Source organism: Typopeltis vanoorti, chromosome 12, assembly GCF_054136105.1.
Source record: "Typopeltis vanoorti isolate ZY-2024b chromosome 12, IOZ_Tvanoo_1.0, whole genome shotgun sequence".
Classification (NCBI taxonomy): Eukaryota; Metazoa; Arthropoda; class Arachnida; order Uropygi; family Thelyphonidae; genus Typopeltis; species Typopeltis vanoorti.
In genome coordinates, this window is record NC_143560.1 from 122182480 (window position 1) to 122202655 (window position 20176).

Genomic DNA, 20176 nt, shown 5'->3' on the forward strand with positions numbered 1-20176 from the left:
ATGAAAAAATTACTTATTCTTCAGGAGTGCTAATAAACCACTCTACACACGCAGTATGCCACCTAACAGCAAAGAATTCAATATTTCAGTTATAGTCAGTAATGTGTGTGCTATAATATTCATTACAGCATAAGCATTACTTAACATAATCACGTAATGTTCATTCCCTTTTCTCCTCCCCCAGCATACATATACTTCCCAGCATATGTTGTGAGGTCTTTGGTATTTTAGATGCTACTGCTTTATTAATTTTTCATGGTTTGCTATCATGTTTATGTTTAATTGGGAAGTAGGCAATGTCACCTGCTCACTTTAAATATTAGCTGCTGTGTTTGTTTCAAAAATATTTGATTTTTGGTTTGTTTATGAACTTTTTTTTATCTTTCTTGTGTTCATTGGGTGATGTAATCTGCATGCAAACATTATTACGTCACTTACTGCTATGTATTTCTTCCCAGCAACAAATTCTAATGCTTAATGTTTCATATTTCTCATAGCATTAGGATAACAAGTAATGAGTTGAGAAAAATTAGAAAACTAAATGTCACCATGCAATTCAAATTGTTGAATATTGTTATATAAGAGGTAAGCCATATTAATATATAAAAGTTTTGTTGAATTTCCAATAAATAAGTGATCATCAAAAATGACCTAAAATTTTGTGAGTATTAACATTTATGAAAAGCACCTTAATAGGGTTTTGTCAGAGATATGTAAAACATGCCTTTGCCTCACCCAAACCTCACTTTTTGAATAAATTATCTTCAAATTCACTTATATAAGTGGGCTTTTTGGTGGTTTATGAAAACTATAGTTATACTCAGTGTCATACTTTTCTATCTATAGGTAGCAGCTCCTGTATTTTTACATGCTTTTTGGTTGCACTTGGGAACAAATGCACCACTGCAGGCTGAAGGTGAGGAGAGAATAATTTGAAGGAAGAAGAAGAAGCAACTGTGTTCAGAAATAATATCCTTGCAAAATCAAAATAAAATAATAATTGGTTCATAAAAACACTTAAATCCTAACTTCATTCACAGTATAAATTACAAAACTTAGCATGCATCTGTGAAATCTAATGTTTCTACAGAATACAATTTGAATAACGCTGATCTAGACAAGTGTGAATTAAAATTGTAATTTCTGAGGTTTAAGTACTTATAAATGTAGGTTTTTAGTGTATCTATATATTTATATATATATCATTTCTTTCATTTCATTTCATACAATAACAAATCACAAAACAATAACAAAAGGCTTCACACTATAGTTCTTTACTGGAAAACTATCCTTGGAAATGTTCAGTTCATTTCATTTTTAGCAGTCTCTCTCTTTCACAGTTGCTTGCTCTCTGTACTAGTTTTTCAGTTTATTGAAAAATTTGAATTGACAAGATCCTCATAGTAGATCCATCAAAAATTATTTACAGTAAATTGCCATTTATCAGATTGCACTGAAAAATTGATTTTTTGTTTGCAGATTTTAAGGATTGTTAACTTGATGGAATGTAGCTTTTACCTCGGGAATCATCGGTCCCAGGGCTAATGAATGCTTGCTTTTATTGTCAAATTATATAATCACTGAAATTTTCAGTTGGTTTCTTCAAATAAAATGAGGTAGTAATTAATATTTCTGGCACAATAACTTTCTCACAAGAACACAAACGAAGGTAGCAATTAAAAGAATCTTGAATCAGGAAAGGAGAGTATTAATTATAAACAAAAACATTGTTTCTATGAACAAAAATTTGCTTTCTGTTCATATTTATAATCTACAGTGCACAGCGAAATGTGTACATGTATACATGCTAAACAAATTACCACAGATGAAAAGTTACTTTACTAAGAGATCTTACCTTACCCTTACTGAAATATTTTGCTAATGCTTGTAATATTGTATGTAACATCAAGAAAAATTTTGAATGTTAAAATCCACAGATTTTTTCATCTAGGTGAAGGCATATATCGATTTGCTTCCTTTCTAAAATACTGTATCTTAATTTGGATAATTCCACCAAAAACGTCTTTGATATATTTATCCAAAGTGTAATCTGATCTAAAAAATGATGCATTTCAAAAATTGCTGATTTTTAATTAGGTTTAATGGAATAGATACAGGATGATATTTCATCTTTGTCACCAACATCTTCTGGATATAATATAAAAGTTATAATAACATAAACAAAACAGCAGGTGGAAGAAGTTAGACTAGAAGTCTATGAGATGTGCATCTATGGGTTCTGTTAGCTAGCCTTGAGTATATCTTGGAAGGTTTAATGCAGCCTTATTTATTTAGATTAGGTTGGGAATTTAAAATCTACTGCTGATTTAAAAAACAAAAAAAAAAGTCAAGTTTGTACTTGCTGCAGTGAATAATGGTTTTTTTTTATCTAGACCTGATCGACCATAATTGTAGTGACAGATGTATTTCTTGTCAAGGCATATGGCAGATCTCCTACTTTGTCCATAATATGATAAATTGTAAGAACAAGGAACTTTGTAAACACCTGGAATAGAAAAGGAAGGGAGTGGATCTTCAGAAGAATGGATTAAGGCTGCCAGTTTCAAATGAAGTTTGAAAGCAGTACAGAGATTATATTTCATTAAGGTTCTGGCTGTTTTTGTTGAGGTGGTCTGGATATATTAGAATAATGCTGTACTCGAATGTGTATATTCAGATGAACATAAGGTGATGGAAGGATCAGTTATTTTGCTAATCTTTTTAGCATTGTAGCCATTGAGCAGGAAGGTGTTGAATAAATGGGTGTTTGTTCAGCTGTGAGAGAAGCCTAGTTGGAACAGAGGTTGAAGGCTCTGTTGACAAGGGTTTTAATATTGCCATGTTCGTGGGAGGTGGGTGTGTGGGGAGACAGTGGGAAAGTTTGTGTATTTATCTACCTGTGAGGAGCAGATTTTCTGTAAACAGAAAGAAAGGGCACCATTAGGAAGATGTGTGATTCAAGAGTGTCCAGAAAAAAGCAGGCTATTGTTATTTTCTTTTTCTGTAATGAACTGGATTCTGGGGTGCTGATTGTTAGAGTGCAGGAGCAGAAAAAAAGTCTGATATGTCTGAGCCATCTGGGCTGATGGAGAACATATCAACGTATCTAAAAGATTTGAGAGTGGCAGCATGAAGAGCATATTTTTCTAACTGCTTTGTATAGAAAATGACTGGAGGGAGAGAGGAGAAAGCCCGTGGCTGTGCCTTGTATATAATTGATCCTCCCATCACCTTACATTCATCTGAACATACACATTAGAGTATAGCATTGCTCTAATTTATCCAGAGCACCTCAGAAAAAGCAGCTAGAACCTTAATGAAATATAATCTCTGCATTGCTTTCAAACTTCAAGTGTCAGAAAGGGAAATATTGGTAAATAAAGAAGTGATGTTGAAACTGACCACATTATGTCAGTATTATTTGAAACTAAATACTGGATTAAAAACTAGAGTGGGTTGAAATTTTATAAAAGATGAATTATGGCCAGTAAAGGGAGAGAATTAAATATTTAGTTGTTTGTTTAGTTTAAGGGAGTTCACTGTCAGAAACAGTCTACTGCATGGCAGAGAGGGTTATTGGGTTTATGAATTTTAGGCACATTATATACAGTAAAACCCCGAAGTTACGCGGTAGGTGGGACCAACAAAAAGCGCATAAATCAAATTGACGTAACTCTGGGTATAATTTTGCATGTAATTTATATATACAAACATACAATTGGGACCAAAGGTTTACAAAAACACCTATATTTTTTAAGAAATATAATCATAATTGTAGTTTTTCGTACATAAAAAAAAGAAAGTTATTTCGATGTCGATGGTTTCATAAAATCTAATAGATTCGTCTGATGGCATAATGTCTTTTTCTTGTCACGTAAAATTTCTTCAAGCAAGCTAATGATTTTTTATTCCTTGCCTTGTGGCTACAATTTGTTCCTCATTAGAATCTATGTCCTCCAAAATCTGTAAACCTTTCTTTTATGATTGTTCTTACTGTGGATTCTTGTAGATCGAACTTCTTTGCTAGCTCACAAATTTTCAATCCACCTTCAAAATCCTTAATAATGTTGAGTTTTGTTTCCAAAGTCAATGTTTTTCTTTTCTTGCTAGCTGTAGAAGAATCAGACTTGCTTCTTTTGGATGACATTATTATTTTTTATGTGATAAAATTTTTATCAAGAACATAACATTAAACAATCGCAAGGTTTGTAGACCATAAAAATCGTGTATGAATGGAGACCACGCGAAACACGTCAGTGCTTGTTTACAGGATCACTGGCAAATGCGGGTGGTGCCTGAAAGATATGATTAGTGGTGAGGCGTGAAGCAGGACGGGAATACGTACATATAAGAAACCATGTAACTCCGGATTCGCGTAAGTCAGGGTATGACTGTATATATATATATATATATATATATATATATATTTTTTTTTTTTAGGGTGGGGTGGGGGGTACAAAAAAGGTTTGAGTTTAATTAATGCAGTGGACCAAAATGTAACATTTTTAAGAAGTCTTTAATGTGCTTTTTCTGAGAACTGGGATTCTGAGATCTGGTGGCTTTTAAGTGATGCAGTTTCTGAGCAACATTTTCCAATGATAATTACTAGTATTGAGGATCACAGTAGCATTACCTTTATCAGCTCTAATAATTATATCTTTGCATAATTTCTGCAAAATTGTTCTTTGCAGAAATTATTTCTTTGCAGAAATCAATCCTTGATTCATATTAGGTGTCTGTGAACAGATGGCCGCGGTGGATTCTTTTATGTTACGAGCACTGAAGTTGTCCGTGTAAGGCATATAGCTCCTATTCCATTCGATGTTATGGTGTGTGTATGTGTGGAAAAACGAAAAGCCAGGTCTGAGTTGTTTTCTCTGTTGTTACTGATGTCTCCAGTATGTTCTATCTTATTGCTAAACTTCTAGATGTCTGTCCTAAGTAAGAAAGGCCACAAGAACATGGAATATTGTAGACTCAGGATGTTTGTAGAAAGGGCTGTGGTTTTTAGGCAAGCATAGTAAAGGACTTGAAGCCACTCTTATGGCATGAAATTTGAGTAGATGGTGATCTTGAAAGTCTACCAATGTAATGGAGAAGTAGAAGTCCCATAGTGAATGTTGGAATTTTGCTCTAAATAGTAGTAGTAGAGAATAGTAATTTTTCTACAAGTTTCTTTGAATATCCATTGCAAACAAGTAGTTGGAGCAGAATTTGTAATTCTTCCTTTAGTTGGTCTTTATCTCTTGTGATAGAGACTGCTCTTTTTTTTTTTTTTTTTGTTTTGAGTGTATATATAATACCTAGTCTTTGTAATACATAGTGTAATGTGGAAGAGTGCAGGTAACATAAACAGAGATGACAACTGGGCTTTTCTTCCCCCCCCCCCCCACACACACATCATAACATTGAATGGAATAAGAGCTCCATGCCTTACATAGAGGACAACTTCACTGTTCATAACATAAAAGAATCCACCACCATGGCCATCCTTTCACAAGATACACTCATTAGAAATCAAGAATCTTTCTGCATGTTGGACTACAACTTTTTGGTTAACTATCTGCACACAATCATTATATATTGTTTACAATCAAATAAACCAGTGTCATTTTCTTTGTTGAAAGTCTACATATTCTCATTATATTCTTGTTTAACCCAAGTTTGTGCTTGAAGTACATTCACTACTAGGCTACAGGTATGTAGAAGCAGTTGCTTCAGTATCCATAATCTAAAACATACTTCCTTTCAGAAATGTATTCTGTGCATTATGGGAAGTAACCACCCAGACCAGTTTTGATCTTTATTGAGGTGAAAAGGAAAGAGGCATATATCATGAACCTAAAGTGACTTTTTATATGGGTGTAAGAGAGTCTGATAGCATTATGGGAAAGAGAGAGAAAAGAAAGATGGCCTCAACTCTTTTATATCATCATGTATTCAAAGGCTATCCTTTTTCACCAGTCTCATTCAGATAAACAGTCAAAAGATCAGTTGAAATTAAAATCCAGAGACAACTAGTACCTAGGTGGGTTAGTCTTATCTAAGCTAACCACCTTGAGTTGGCCTTCTCTACCTGCAATTACTTTCCAATCATCCCTGCAGTTTACTACATGACCATGGTGAACTAAGAGGATTGAACAATAAAATAAAATTTTATTGCCCCTGGGTGAATATTTCAGAATGTGGGTGGTCCACGCCACGTAGCCAAAACTTGATCTCAAAAATCATCATCTTCTCTCTCTCTCTCTCTCTCTCTTCCATCATCTATGCAGATGATGATGATGAGGCTGAATGAACTCTCCACTTCTGTCTGGGCCTGGAGAGTCTGAACAGTTCTGACCAGTTTGGTGTGATTTGGTTTTTAGGTCCACTTTTATTTTACTATCCATCTAATTTTGGGCTGCCCTTTGGATCTTTCACCTTCCATCATTGTATACAAGGCTTTAGTTGGTAATCTTTCTGTTCCCATTCTGGTCACATGTCCAAACCATTGCAGTTTTCTTTCTTGGATTTTGTCTATTATTGTTATTTCTTGTTTTAGTCATTTCCTTATGTCTTCGTTTCTTAGTCTGTCCAGCAGAGATACTCCAAGTAATCTTCTTAGCCAACCCATTTCAGTAGTGAATAATTTTTTCTCTTCAGCTTTTTTGAGATTCCAGCATTCACTTCCATAGAGAGGTATTGGGAGGACCATTGTCTCATGGATTATTACTTTTGTTGTTTGATGTCTCTTGACTTCCATATTTTATTTAGTCGTCCAAAAGTTTGGGATACTTGGCTAATTCGTCTGTTTATATCTTTTGTAATTTCACTCTTGTACTCAATTACTCCTCCAAGGTAGGTGTAGTTTTCTACCTGCTCTAGATTCTTACTATCAATTTCAATTTTCAGATTGTTGTTTCTTTTTCCTATTTGCATAATTTTTTGTTTTGTCTACCTAATATATAACCTAATATATATTTAGGTTTAATCCAAATTTCATACATTCTTCCTTTATTTTATCAGAAATTCATTGTAGATCTTCTTCTGTGTGCTTGCAAGTAATGCAGTGTCATCTGCAAATTTTAAGTTTGTTATTTTTTTCCCATATATTTTGATTCTGGAGTCTTCTTTGTTTAAGGCTTTATTTGTTGCTTCTTCCAGTGTAAGATTGAACATGTCCAGCGACAGATTACATCCCTGTCTTACTCCACTCTCTGTGTGGAACAAGTTGGTTAAGGTGTCCTCCACTCATACTGCACTTTCAGATTTCTTGTATAGATTCTTTATTATTCTTATAGTTTTGTTGGGAATTCCAAATTCTCTAATAGTTTCCCATGGTTCTCTTCTACGGATTGAAGCAAATGCCTGATGAAAGTCTATGAAATTTATATAGCAACGTTGGTTGTAGTCTAGAGTCTTTTCTGTTAGCTGTCTTAAGGTGAATAATTGATCAATTGTGCTTTGTCCATCATGGATACCGATGCTAGTTCTATATATGGCTTAATTTGTTTTTGGTGTACTTTCGTAAAAACCTTACTTGGAATAGAATACTGAGGAGGCTAAGGTCTCTGTAATTATTGCATTCTGTTTTATCTCCTTTTTTGTATATAGGAGTTATAACTGATTTGGTCCAATCAGTAGGTACTTTTTTGTAGATCCTTTCAAATAATGTTTTTAATGGTTCCAGAAGTTGTTCCTTTCCTGCTTTTAAAAATTCTGTGTATATCTGATCAATACCAGGTGCTTCCCTAGTTTTAAGTTTATCTATGCTGTGTGCTATTGTTTCTTTGGTTAAGATATATGTTTCCTCTTCCATTTCAGTGGCTGGAATAATAATATCCTGAGAGCTGTTTTTATTATATAAGTCTCTAAAAGTATTCTTTCCATCTGGCCATTCTTTTTGTTTTACTTTCAGTTAGTTGTCCCTCTTTGTTTTTGATCATTATCATTTTTGTTTTCCTTGTCTTACTAATTTGATCTATTTGTTTATATAATCCATAAAGGTTATTTTCTTTTCATAGCTTCTCTGCCATTTTGCATTTTTCTTCTAAAAGAAAATTATTCCAGTTATTCCTGTCTCTTTTAACTAGTTTTCTGATTTCTCTGGTTAATCTATTATATTCATTTCTGTTATAGTTCATTTTTAATTTCCTGCTTTTCCTTTGGTCACTTAGCCTATTTTGTTTTTTGCCAATTTTAATATTATTTCCTTTAATTTGCACTTCATTGTTCTTCGATGCTTATATTCTGTTTTGGTAGTTCCTTCAGGTTTTTATAGCAAGGTTTTTTTTATCTTCAGGTTTTAACTTCAGGTTTTTATATATCCAAAATACTCCTTTCTAAATACAAAAATCATCCGAATGAATGATAAAATTTTCATGTGATATTGTAAAGCATTTGAATGTCACATTGCTGATTTAAAAATCCATGTTTTTTTTTTTCCTCTTTAACTCATTAATTATAAAAAAATCAAAAGTTTCTTCCTTTTGCAAGCAAGTGTGTGTGTGTGTAGGGGGTTTGCAAAAAAAAAAAAAAAAGCACCTGTTCTGTTGTAAGTAATGGAATGCCCAACACATTATTTAATCTGTTTGAAATACACAAGGCAAGAGGGCAGCTGTATAATGCATATTCTGCTGTTTTCAATCTGTCACAGATTGGATCTCTGATGTTCAAGTTATTCCATTCGATTGAATTTACTGGAAGGCAACCATATGCAATTCTGAGCAAGATTTCTTCTGTCACGGTATCCTTAGAACTTTACTAAGTTATTAAACAGTGTTATTATTAGTACCCTATCTTGGAAGTTCGTGGCAGAAGAGATTTTCATTGTGCCAAGTTTTGCTGTTATTAATGGGAAGAATGTCAGTGCCCAAATATTGAAGCAGTCTTAGAGTTAAACATAGAATGCTATTGCATTCAGGAACAATCTCAGCTCTTGGAACATTATAATAATTTATTTCAAATAGTAGAGGGTGAAAACCCAGGTAGTACCAGAGAAGTTCTGCACAGGTGTGATTGGTCTGCAATATTTCATTGATTTTTTAAGTTGTATTGCTTAAATAGTAGAATTTTAGCACCAGAAGCCCAGTGCCTCCATGCTTCTTTGATAGCTGATGAAATGTCTACGGCTGTTGATTAAGGTATGGTCTCTGTTAGGTTTTGGTTTGCTTGGTACAAATTCACTTGGTATGTGACCTGTATTCGAGAAAGGAATTTAAGAGTATAATTAGAATGGGATTGACCTTGTGGTAAAGAAAAACCTAGAACATCAGGTTCTGGTAATTTTCTTGTCTAGTATTCTTTCTAGCCTATCTTAGATGTTAACAGGAAAGGCATTTTAATGTTCCAAGAGTTATAGCTTCCCATAGTATTATAGTCTTCAAACAGATTTTTATATAGTATTTTTGAAAGGAGCCAAGGATGTCTTGTGTGGTGGGCATGTTTTCACAATTCATGCAGATTTGGGTGATTGTCATTTCTTTGCAGAATTTTGTGAACTGTCTTTTGAAGAATGCAGCTGATAGGTTATATGTTGCTGTATTCTTATTTTAAAATTTCTTTCTTCCACTTGTTTCTTCCTTTCCAATTCTGTTTCTTTGTTGATGCCTCTAATATTTGAACAGTGCAATACACCATTGTGTTGGCTTGCTATAAACCATTACCTTTCTTTATACAGGTCTTCCAACAATGGGGAAAGCCTTTCTCCATTCCATCATATTCTGTTTTACTGAGTGTTTGAATTTTGACTGTATCTCAGTGGAGGATTCACAACCCTAATCTCTAGGTTTACATGAATCAAGGTAATGGTTCCCATTTTTATCATATTGGTATCTCTTCTTCCCTTATAAATAGGGTAATTCAGATAAAACATCTTGTCATCAACATTTCAGATCATAATCTAGTCCTACTTAAATTCTACTGCATGGAACAAGTCAAGATTGTAATATATCAATTGGAACAGGCTGGAAGTTTGGTTGAAGTCTCCATGGCCTGAAACCGATCTTGACTTGTTCCATTCAGATCTGAAATGTTGATGCCAAGATGTTATATCTGAATTACCCTGTTTATAAGGGAAGAAGAGATACCAATATGATAAAAATGGGAACCATTACTTTGATTCGTGTAAACCTTGAGATTAGGGCTGTGAATCCTCCATGTCTGTCAGTTGAGCACTGTCAATGCATATTTTTAACTGTAAAAGTACATATCCTACTTTTCCACTTTTAGGGTGTCCTGGAAGAAATTTTGTCTAACTGTTCCATTAGATAGAGCATAAATATTTATAAACCTTCTACACATCCATGGTATTTCTGGTCTGCTGTCAAGATTCATCCTTCGGTATCCCTTTGGATATTACATTTGATATTACAATGACCCAAATGGGGGGAGAATAAGAACTCCTACTCCAGTCCTGGTAAACCTTCTAAAGCTCCAATAAGGAAGAAGTATCTGTCTATTAGTTTTTATATCTTTATATCTGCAGAAGTATGGTTCTTGGGGAAGCATATAACAGTTCTAGAAGAATATCAACAGATTACTGTATTCTTGACCCATCTTCATATGGCATCTGTTTGCTATAGAATCTTCTGCCTTTTTATGCAGGATAAATAATAAATAAAAACTTGATAGGGCTTAGCAAGTTTCCATACAGCTTCTTGTTTAACTGGCCTGTGCAATCATCACACATTTAACAAGGCAATACAGAATGGAGGTGATATGACTAGTGAAGTGTAATTGGTAAGTCTTTAAACTTCTAGGTTTTGGATGAACCTGATGAGTACTTCAATCTCTGAAGAAACAGTTGTGCAGCCCACTTCTTGTAAATTCTTTTACAGTTATAGAAAGTTTGGTTTTTAATTTATTATTTATTAAATCCTGTCATCAATTATACCAATTGTAGAAATAGTAAGTAGGTTTGCAGATGATGCAAAAATGATGAGAGCAGTGTGGAGTTATGCAGATGTTTTTGGCCTTACAGTAGGACATGAATAGATTGTATGATTGAGCAAGTAGGTAGAACTGTCAGCTCATTGTTGCAAAGTGTAAGTTTTGAAATTTGGTAAGCAACAATGGGATGCAAAGTAAACACTTGGTGAGGAAACTTTAAAGCAGTATATTAAATGAGAGATCTGGAGTGGTGGTTGACAGGGACCTGAAATTCATGGATCACATTGGGCAGTGGCAGTCATACATAGGCCCATGACATGCAAAAATAAAGAAGTTATGATTGCATTATATAAGGCCTTGATCATATGGATTATTGTGCACAGATATGACAACTGGGTTTTCATGATGACGAAGATACGTTAGTCAGAGAAGATTCACAAAGGTGGTAAGTGGTCTTTGGAATGTGGTGTGTGAAGACAGATTGAAAGAATGTAAATTGCAAAGCCTTGTGAATAGGAGGAGGAGGAAGAGGATATGATTGAGATGTATAATTTAGTCAGCGGTTGTTATCAAGTTAACATGGAAGAAATTTTTAATAGAATGGGAAGGGCAGGGTAAAACAAGAGGTCATCCCTGGAAACTTTATAGGAATGGTGTGAGCAAAGAAGTGAAGTTTCTTTGCATGTACAGTGGTTGGTGAGTAGAATGCATTGCCTGAGTGTGTTGTGAATGTAAGCATGTTGAATTAGTTTAAAGCACAATTGGATGAGCTTTGTGTGTGATAGCTTGCATTTCCCATGATGAATCTCTGACTCCATGGAGGTCATATGTTAATAATAATAATCTCTTTGTGACAGTAATATTTTAGGATGTCTTAGGATGCAACATATGCTGAGAATTTTTGCAAGATCTGCCTATTTTCTTTGTGAACCATGAAAGCAAATAAAGTTTGTGCGTGAAGTATCTTAGTGACTAGACTACTTGGAATATACAATCTGCTGACTTCACATTTGTTGCCTTAGTATCCCATAATGCAAAGCACACTTCATTTTGGATGTGTACATTGCTATGGTAGCTTAGTTGTGAAGATACTTCATGCCAAACTTTGTTTGCTTTTATTTGTGTAAAAGAGTAAATTCACACTTGCAAACAAATTTGTGTAATTTGTTTGCAAGTGTGAATCCCTGGGTTGATTTTTAGTTATAAAAGTAGATAACATCAAAAATTACTAAAAAATTGACCAATTCCAGAAGTGTTAATAGCTTCTTAAGAATCTTTTAATATTCATTAAATGGGAGTATGAACTATATGGTTTGTGGATTCTTAATGACTAAAGACATTTATTTCTGCACAATTAACAAAAATTTCCATTCTATTCTAAATTGCCATTTAGTCTTATTCTTTTTCCAGACTGTTTTGCTTCTATTTCTTTATTCTCCTTAAACTATCACTTTCTTCTCACTCTCTGTTGTGGAAGGATTGATGATGTCACTTAAATTCACTCCTCACAGTTTATGCAGTAGGAGTATTGTCATTATTTGACATTCACTCTTCAATTGTTTGCTGTAATGCCAGATCACAGTGTCCTTGGGAAAGTTTAATCCTCTTAATGCAGTTGAATAATTCTTGTTTTTGTTTGCTTGTTTTCATGAAAGCCTTCAAATTCTTACAAACCTAACATTGCCATTATGAGCCAAATTCTGTTCTTGGCACATCGTAATGTGGGGATTTGACATAAAATTCCTGGAAATGCATGAAATGTTTCTTACTTTTTGATAGTTTCATGGAGAACGGCCAAATTGGGACTGACAGTATTGCATGTAAATGCTTTTAATCTGTTTGGTTGCACAAATTTATAGAATAGTTTATAAAAGAATCAACAACATTCATTTTTCTTAGACAAATAATGGAAACTGAAACTTTATGCTTTTAAACAATCGAAGTTCTGATGACAGAAAATCAAGAAGCATTTGGAAGTTTTAACAAAAGTAACTGGTTTCTGTGAAATTTTATTTTAGCAGTTGATGGACATTATTCTGAAGAAAAAGTGAGGAATGTCTAGCTTTTAAGATTTTTATTGCAAAATCGTGACTTTTCTTCAGGTATATATATTATATTATATCAGTTTTTCATACGTCTGAATAAAAATTGATAGCCAATTTTTTTTAAAATTGGCCATGATTAAACATTGCCTCTTTTTAAAATAAATCTGGCTTTATGGGGTATTTTTAGGATAATAAACAACTTCATGTCTGAACCACTATCACATGGAAGCACTCACCATTACATTCTCATTTTGTGTATAAAACAACAGTTTTCAACCAAACCACAACAAATTTCCAACATTATTATTACTACGATAAAGAGCCAAGAGGCTATTTTTCTGGCTGCGTAAATTAAGTTAAGGGGATAATAAATCCCTCATTATTTTAAAGCCGGATATGAAACTCGGAGATCGAAATCTATTGAAATCTAAAAGCTTCATGCCGAAGAACTATCGGCGAGTCCAAGCGTAAGTCAACACCTGGGTAGTACAACACTAGGGAAACTCGTAGCAAAGGTGGAGCAAGATCCATCACTATCCTTAATATTTTCTCATAATGTAAAACGCAGCTCCTAGGAGATGTATAACTGTTTTACATTACGAGGAGAGGTCACTACCCAGACCGGTTTTGACCTTTATTGAGGTCTCATCAGTGAGTAGGTAGACCTGGAATACCAAGGTTTAAGTGAACCGAGACCTCAATAAAGATCAAAACCGGTCTGGGTAGTGACCTGTTCTCATAATGTAAAACAGTAATACATCTCCTAGGAGCTGTGTTTTACATTATGAAAAAATATTAAGGATAGTGATGGAGCTTGCTTCACCTTTGCTACGAGTTGCCCTAGTGTTGTACTACCCAGATGTTGACTTATGCTTGGACTCACTGATCGCTCTTTGGCATGAAACGCTTAGATTCCAATCTCCGAGTTTCGTATCCGGCTTTAAAATATAGAGGGATTTATTATCCCCTTAACTTAATTTACACAGCCAGAAAAATAGGGTCTTGGCTCTTTATCGTAGTCATAATAATATATGAGTACACTGGTCTGGCAATTTGTTAGTAGGGGTATATGTAAGTTCGGTTCACTTAAACCTTGGTATTCTAGGTCTACCTACTCACTGATGAGACCTCAATAAAGGTCGAAACCGGTCTGGGTAGTGACCTCTCCTCATAATGTAAAATAGTAATACATCTCCTAGGAGCTGCGTTTTACATTATGAGAAAATATTAAGGATAGTGATGGGTCTTGCTTCACCTTTGCTACGAGTTGCCCTAGTGTTTTACTACCCAGGGTTGACTTACGCTTGGACTTGCCGATAGTTCTTCGGCATGAAACTCTTAGATTTCAATCTCCGAGTTTCGTATCCGGCTTTAAAATAATGAGGGATTTATTATCCCCTTAACTTAAATTTCTAACATATTTTGTTTCTTGTTATTAATATTTAAAATTTATTAAAATAAAATATCTCAACACATTTTTTTTCATAAGAAAATTAACACAAAGAAAATAACATATGTTCAGAAGTATTTTATTTAATAACAGCAGTGATTTCAGACATAACCAATTAACTTTTTTTTCCTTCTGAAGGTTTTGAACAACTTGAAACTAATAGACTGACTTAGCAAATATGAATTTGGTGGCATTAAAGACACTCACTACTAACAGAAATGTTTACCCTCATTATTATTGCATTCAAATGTATATATCTCATGTTTTATTTTCTTTTGTTTCTTCTGTATTACACTACCCTTATAATTTTATTGTTTAAAATATTTAGTCTGCATCAATGCATTAATTAATGAAATGGGAATATTTGTCTTGGTACAAAGAATATAAGTAGAAATAAAAGAACTATTTTCCTTCTGTATAAGCTATGTAAAGCTGCTGAACCAATGCTCCATGGCATGCAAGAATGACATGAGTGGTACCTGAATTAGAAGGGTTCCTAAGAATTATCAACATGTTAGCACAAGAAAAGTATATTTAATATATTGCCAGATATTTCAGTTTGAAAATAAAACTATCATCAGTAGCTTGACAGGAAACAGTTTTTTACAAGGTAGAATACAAACAATTGATCATTCAAAATTAGAACGAGCTGTGTGATGTTACATCGCCAGTCACGATATCATTTCAAGGTAAACATAAGAAAGTTAAACATAAGATTGCAAAAATAATTTACAATGTCATACAAAAAACTCATCATCATCATCAAATTCCTGCCATGTACAGGAGATGATAGTACTACATGAAAAATTTACATCATTACTAACTTCCTATCTACAATTTTCCTCCAAATCAGTCTGTTACTTGTCAAGACTCCAACATTACCAGATTTTATATTTCTATCGTCTAAGGCACTTTGTACATATCAATCCACCTATATCTTGGTCTTCCTCTGGGTCGTTTTCCTGACAACACTTGTTTTGCTAATCTTTTCTCACCCATTCTGTTTAAGTGACCATACCACCTGTGATTAGGTCTGCTAACGCATTCCTGGATGCTGACAATGTCAAGTTCTTTCCTAATATTCTCGTTTTTAATATGATATTGCCATTGATGCCATCTGTTCATGCCTATAATCTTTCTCAGGACTCTCATATCTGCGGTCTCTAGTCTTTGGTCAAGTGTTTTACTTCTGATCCAGCTCTCAGATCCATAAGTTAAAACTGGTTTGAACACAGTCTTGTATACAGCTAATTTAGTGTTCCGACTAATTTCTCTCTTATTCCATATGAATTTATTCAATTGACTTCCTACCATACCAGCTTTGTTGATTCTGTTGTCTATTTCCATTTTTAATTTACCATCTTCAGTAAAAATCGTGCCTAAGTAGCTGAAATGTTTTACTTGTTCCACAGGTTCTCCATTCACAACACAGTTGACATTTTCAATGATTCTGCCTATTTTCATTGTCTTTGTCTTTTTATTGCTGACCTTCATACCATATCTCTTACAACAGCTATTCAATTTAGTCAGAGAATCTTGCAGACTTGTAGCGGATTTATTTAGAAGTATAACATCGTCTGCATAAAGCAAAGAGCTGACATTAACATCTCCAATTTTGATATCATGTTTAATACCACTTTCCTTCATAATGTGATCCATTATATAGATAATGAATAACAGAGGGGATAATGTACATCCTTGTCTCACACCAGATTCAGCATTAAACCATCTTCCTGTACTTCCTTCAATTCTAACTGCTGACTTACAACTCAAATAAAGTATTGCTTGATATAATGCCCCATTGACACAATATAACTGTAGCGTATTGAATAGCTTCTCTCTTGGCACCTTGTCATATGTCTTTTCCAAATCGACAAAACTTAAATACAGATCTTTGTTATATTCCCATGATTTCTCCACTATTTGTCATAAAGTGAAGATCTGATCCTGACAGCCTCTGTTTAGCCTGAATCCAGCTTGTTCTTCACCAAGCTTTTCTTCCACAATTCTTGTCAACCGTTTCTCAAGTATAGTTGCATAGATCTTACCAGGAACACTCAATAGGGATATACTTCTGTAATTCTCACATTCAGTTTTATTTCCCTTTTAATATATAGGTACTATGAGAGCTCTACTCCAATCATCGGGAATTCGTCCCTCTGTCCAGGCTTTCTGAACTATGCAGTGCAGCCACTGTAAGACACTTATACCACCATACTTCAGCATTTCTGGTCGAATATCATCTATTCCTGCTGCCTTTCCACATTTCAAGCCTTTGATGGCTTTTTCTACTTCAAGTATGGATATGTATTCCTGACTGCATGCCTGGGCAGTGCTTTTTACCACTGTGCTGTCATCACTACTTGTTTAATTTAGCAAATTTTCAACGTAATTACTCCATACTTCAAGTATATCTTTTTCTCCCATTTTCATTTCACCTTTATCATCTCTAACTCCTTTTACAGCATTTTTTCCTCCATTCCTAAGCTTCTTCAACAACCTCCAGAATATTTTGCCACCTTCTTGATATTTATTTTCTATGTTCTTGCCAAAGTCCTCCCATGACCTTTGTGTAGATAGCTTTACACAGTGTTTAGCTTTCTTACATTTATCTCTGTATTCTCTAAGAGCACAAGCTGACTTATTTGCCAGGAACTTTTGATATGCTTTCTTCTTTTCCTTCACTGCCTCTTTAACTTCCTGTGTCCACCATGGAGTTCTAATTTTTCTATCCTTGTAGACAACTTCACCACATGCCTCTCTAGCTGAATCAATCAGGGCTTTCTTCAAGGTTTGCCACTGAATCTCTGAGGTTTGGCTCCTGTTCTCAAACTCTTTCAATTTTCCTTCAATAATCTTTGTGTATGTTAGTCTAAAGTTCATATCTGAGAGCTGCTCAACTTTTATTCACTTTAAAACTTTCTTACATGTCATTCTTTTCAATATGAAATTCATTATCCTGCTCAAGATTAAATAGTGATCACTTCCAATTTCAAATCCTCTGTACACTCTGGTGTCTTGCACCAGGGAGAAAACATCACTCTCAACAATAACATAGTCAATGAGACTTTTCTTTTTCCTTGCTTCTTCTCTCCATGTGAATTTGTGCACATTGTTATGTTGGAACATGGTGTTAGTAATAACCAGTCCATGTCCTGAGCAGAAATCCAACAGGTATTTGCTATTATTATTAGCTTTGCTCTTTTCTCCAAATTTTCCCAAAACATTTTTGTATGTCTGACAATCACTTCCTACTCTGCTATTTAGATCCCCAACAAGGACCAACTTTTCCTTTTTCATTGTGTCAGTAGCTTTCTCTACAGCCTCAAAAAATTCCTTCACTTCTACCTTAGTAGAACCTACTGTCGGACCATAGGCACAAATAAGTTTCATTGTCCAGTTGTCCATTCTCATATTTGCCCACATTACTCTACTTGAGACTGACTGCCATTCAAGAAGATTAGCCTCGTATTTTGTGTTGAATACTATGGCTACTCCTTCTTTTCCTTGATTGTCATTGCCTGAATATAACATTTTGTATTTATTGCTCAGAAAGATCTCACCAGTTTTTGTCTTTTTTGTTTCAGTCATTATGTCGATCTGGTACTTATCTAATTCCTCCACTAGCTCCATTTCTTTGCCATTCAGGCTTCTTATGTTGATAGTACTGATCTTTAACTCTGGTGATGTTGAGTTGGGTGTGTTTTCAGATTTGTTCCAGTAGCTGACCTTTTGCTGTTTGCCCTGGTTCCCTGGTGAAAACAATGTGGACCTTGTTTAACTGGGTGACGCCCCAGCTGGCATGAAATTTTGTCATGTTGTACCATCATTTTGTATTTTGGTTTACCCAATAACAATACAGTTTGGTCGGCTAAATCCCAAATTTCCAGCCCATCCTCGTTCGTTCAGTATCCAGGTAGATACCCAACAGGGTGCACCACGAGAAGGTGCGGATTGGACATTAGGTCCAATCCTCACCTTCTCATGGTCGGTTCTCTGCATTTCTTTAAATGTGGAGGTCTCCTCTCAGTTATACAGCTTTGACCCTTAAGCACCCTATACAAAAAAAAAAAAAAAAACTTCATTTATAAAATCATATTAAAGATATCATTAAGACCTACTATCTAGAAGGTCTTAATTAAAAAAAAAAATTAATGTGTTATTCTTATCAAACTTTCCTATATTTTTGACAAGGATATGTAGTCATTCTGATTCAAGTTAGGCCATTGAAGTAAGGCTTCAGCACTCTATCTGAATAGGCATTTGAATTTATACCGCCATCTTTGTAGAAGGTGAGTTTTGGACCAGAGAATGTTGTGGTTTGTCTCTATTTCATGTTGCACCAATCCAGACTTATCAGATTTGTTGTGGAGAATATAAGATTGATGTCCTTGTATTCTTTTTTCTATAGAGCATTCAGTTTGTCCAAAGTAAGAAAGATGATAGTCACATGGAACTTGATATACACCAGGAAGAGACATAGTTTAGCATTTATCTTTAGATGATGGGAAATAGTTGGATATTTATTGAGAGGAATATAAGTAGCTGTGAGATCATATTTCTTCAGAATTCTTGAAATTGGTTCTGAAATTCTGGAGATATATGGGATTGGAACTCGACGTATTGATTCTTTGTTGTTTTGGTTTGTCTTGTAGGATTCGGACAGATGTTGTGTAGTTCTTTGGGAGAAGCTATTTAATTTCATGTATTGTTTGATAGTAGAAAGTTCTTTCTGTAAATGATGGGGAGTTGAATAATTAGTTATTGCTCATTGAATTAAACATTTTATGATTCCTGTCTTTTGAGAAGGATGATGAGTAGATTGTTTGAGAATGTAACATCCAGTAAAAGTGGGTTTTCTGTAAACAGATGTTGTAAAATTACCTGATGGTGAGTGGATGAGAAAGATGTCTGAAAAGGATAATTTGTTATCTTTTTCAATTTCCATGATGAACTTGGAAATTGAAAAATTTCCAATGTGAACTTGCAAAGTATTGATTTTGATTAAAAAAGAAGCTAAGGAATCTCTTTTGTGTGGCCACACTACAAAAATATCATGTATATATCTAACTCAAAATGAAAGTTGAGGGTAGTATATAGATGAAAAAAGGATGTCTTCTAATTGCTCCAAATAAAAGTTGGCTAGAGCAGGGAAAAGTTGACTTCCCATGGCAGTATACCTTCTACTTGAGAATTTGTTTTGACACAAGAAACATCCGGAGTATTATGAATCTACAATATCTTGTGGAAAGATGTCAGTAAGTAATTGTAAAGTCTCTTTGAGAGGTACATTTGTGAATAGAAATTCTACATCAAAGCTCACCATAAGATTAGTAGGTTGTAAGGAGACATTTTTTAATTTGTTTAAGAAATCATAAAGAAATTTAAAAGAAAATTTCTTTGTTTAAGAAATTTATAAATTAAGTTTTTTGTATGACATTGTAAATTTAAACATGTAATTTATTTCTGCACTCCTATGTTTACCTTTCTTCAGTGAAATGATATTGTGATTTGCGATATAACATCACATCATGGCTCATTCTATTTTGAACGATCAATTGTTTGTATTCTACCTTATAAAAACCTGTTTCCTGTCAAGCCACTGATGATAGTTTGTGATTTTCAAACCTGATAGTTATATTAAATATACTTTTCTTGTGCTAATTTGTTGATAATTCTTAATTTCATGCCACATGTTTCTCTTAAAAGTAGAAGGGTCCCTTCATTATGTTTAGTTATTGCCAATGAATGATTCACTTTTCCTTCTGTATACAATAACTACCATTCTGTTATGCAAAACATGTGAATT

General features: G+C 34.2%; 1 protein-coding gene across 8 annotated transcripts in view; it reads left to right on the forward strand.

Moving 5' to 3' along the window:
* Positions 1-20176, forward strand: part of LOC150101192 (transcriptional regulator protein Pur-beta-like) — a 287353-nt gene that overhangs the window by 218119 nt on the left and 49058 nt on the right. The window contains exon 9 of one of the 8 annotated variants that reach the window (XM_090402265.1): positions 847-975. The exons of the other annotated variants lie outside the window; for them this stretch is intronic. Coding sequence (XP_090258391.1) covers positions 847-936 — 90 coding nt within the window. The 3' untranslated portion in view covers positions 937-975. Of the gene's footprint in view, positions 1-846; positions 976-20176 lie in introns of those variants that run through there. 8 annotated transcript variants of the gene reach the window in all.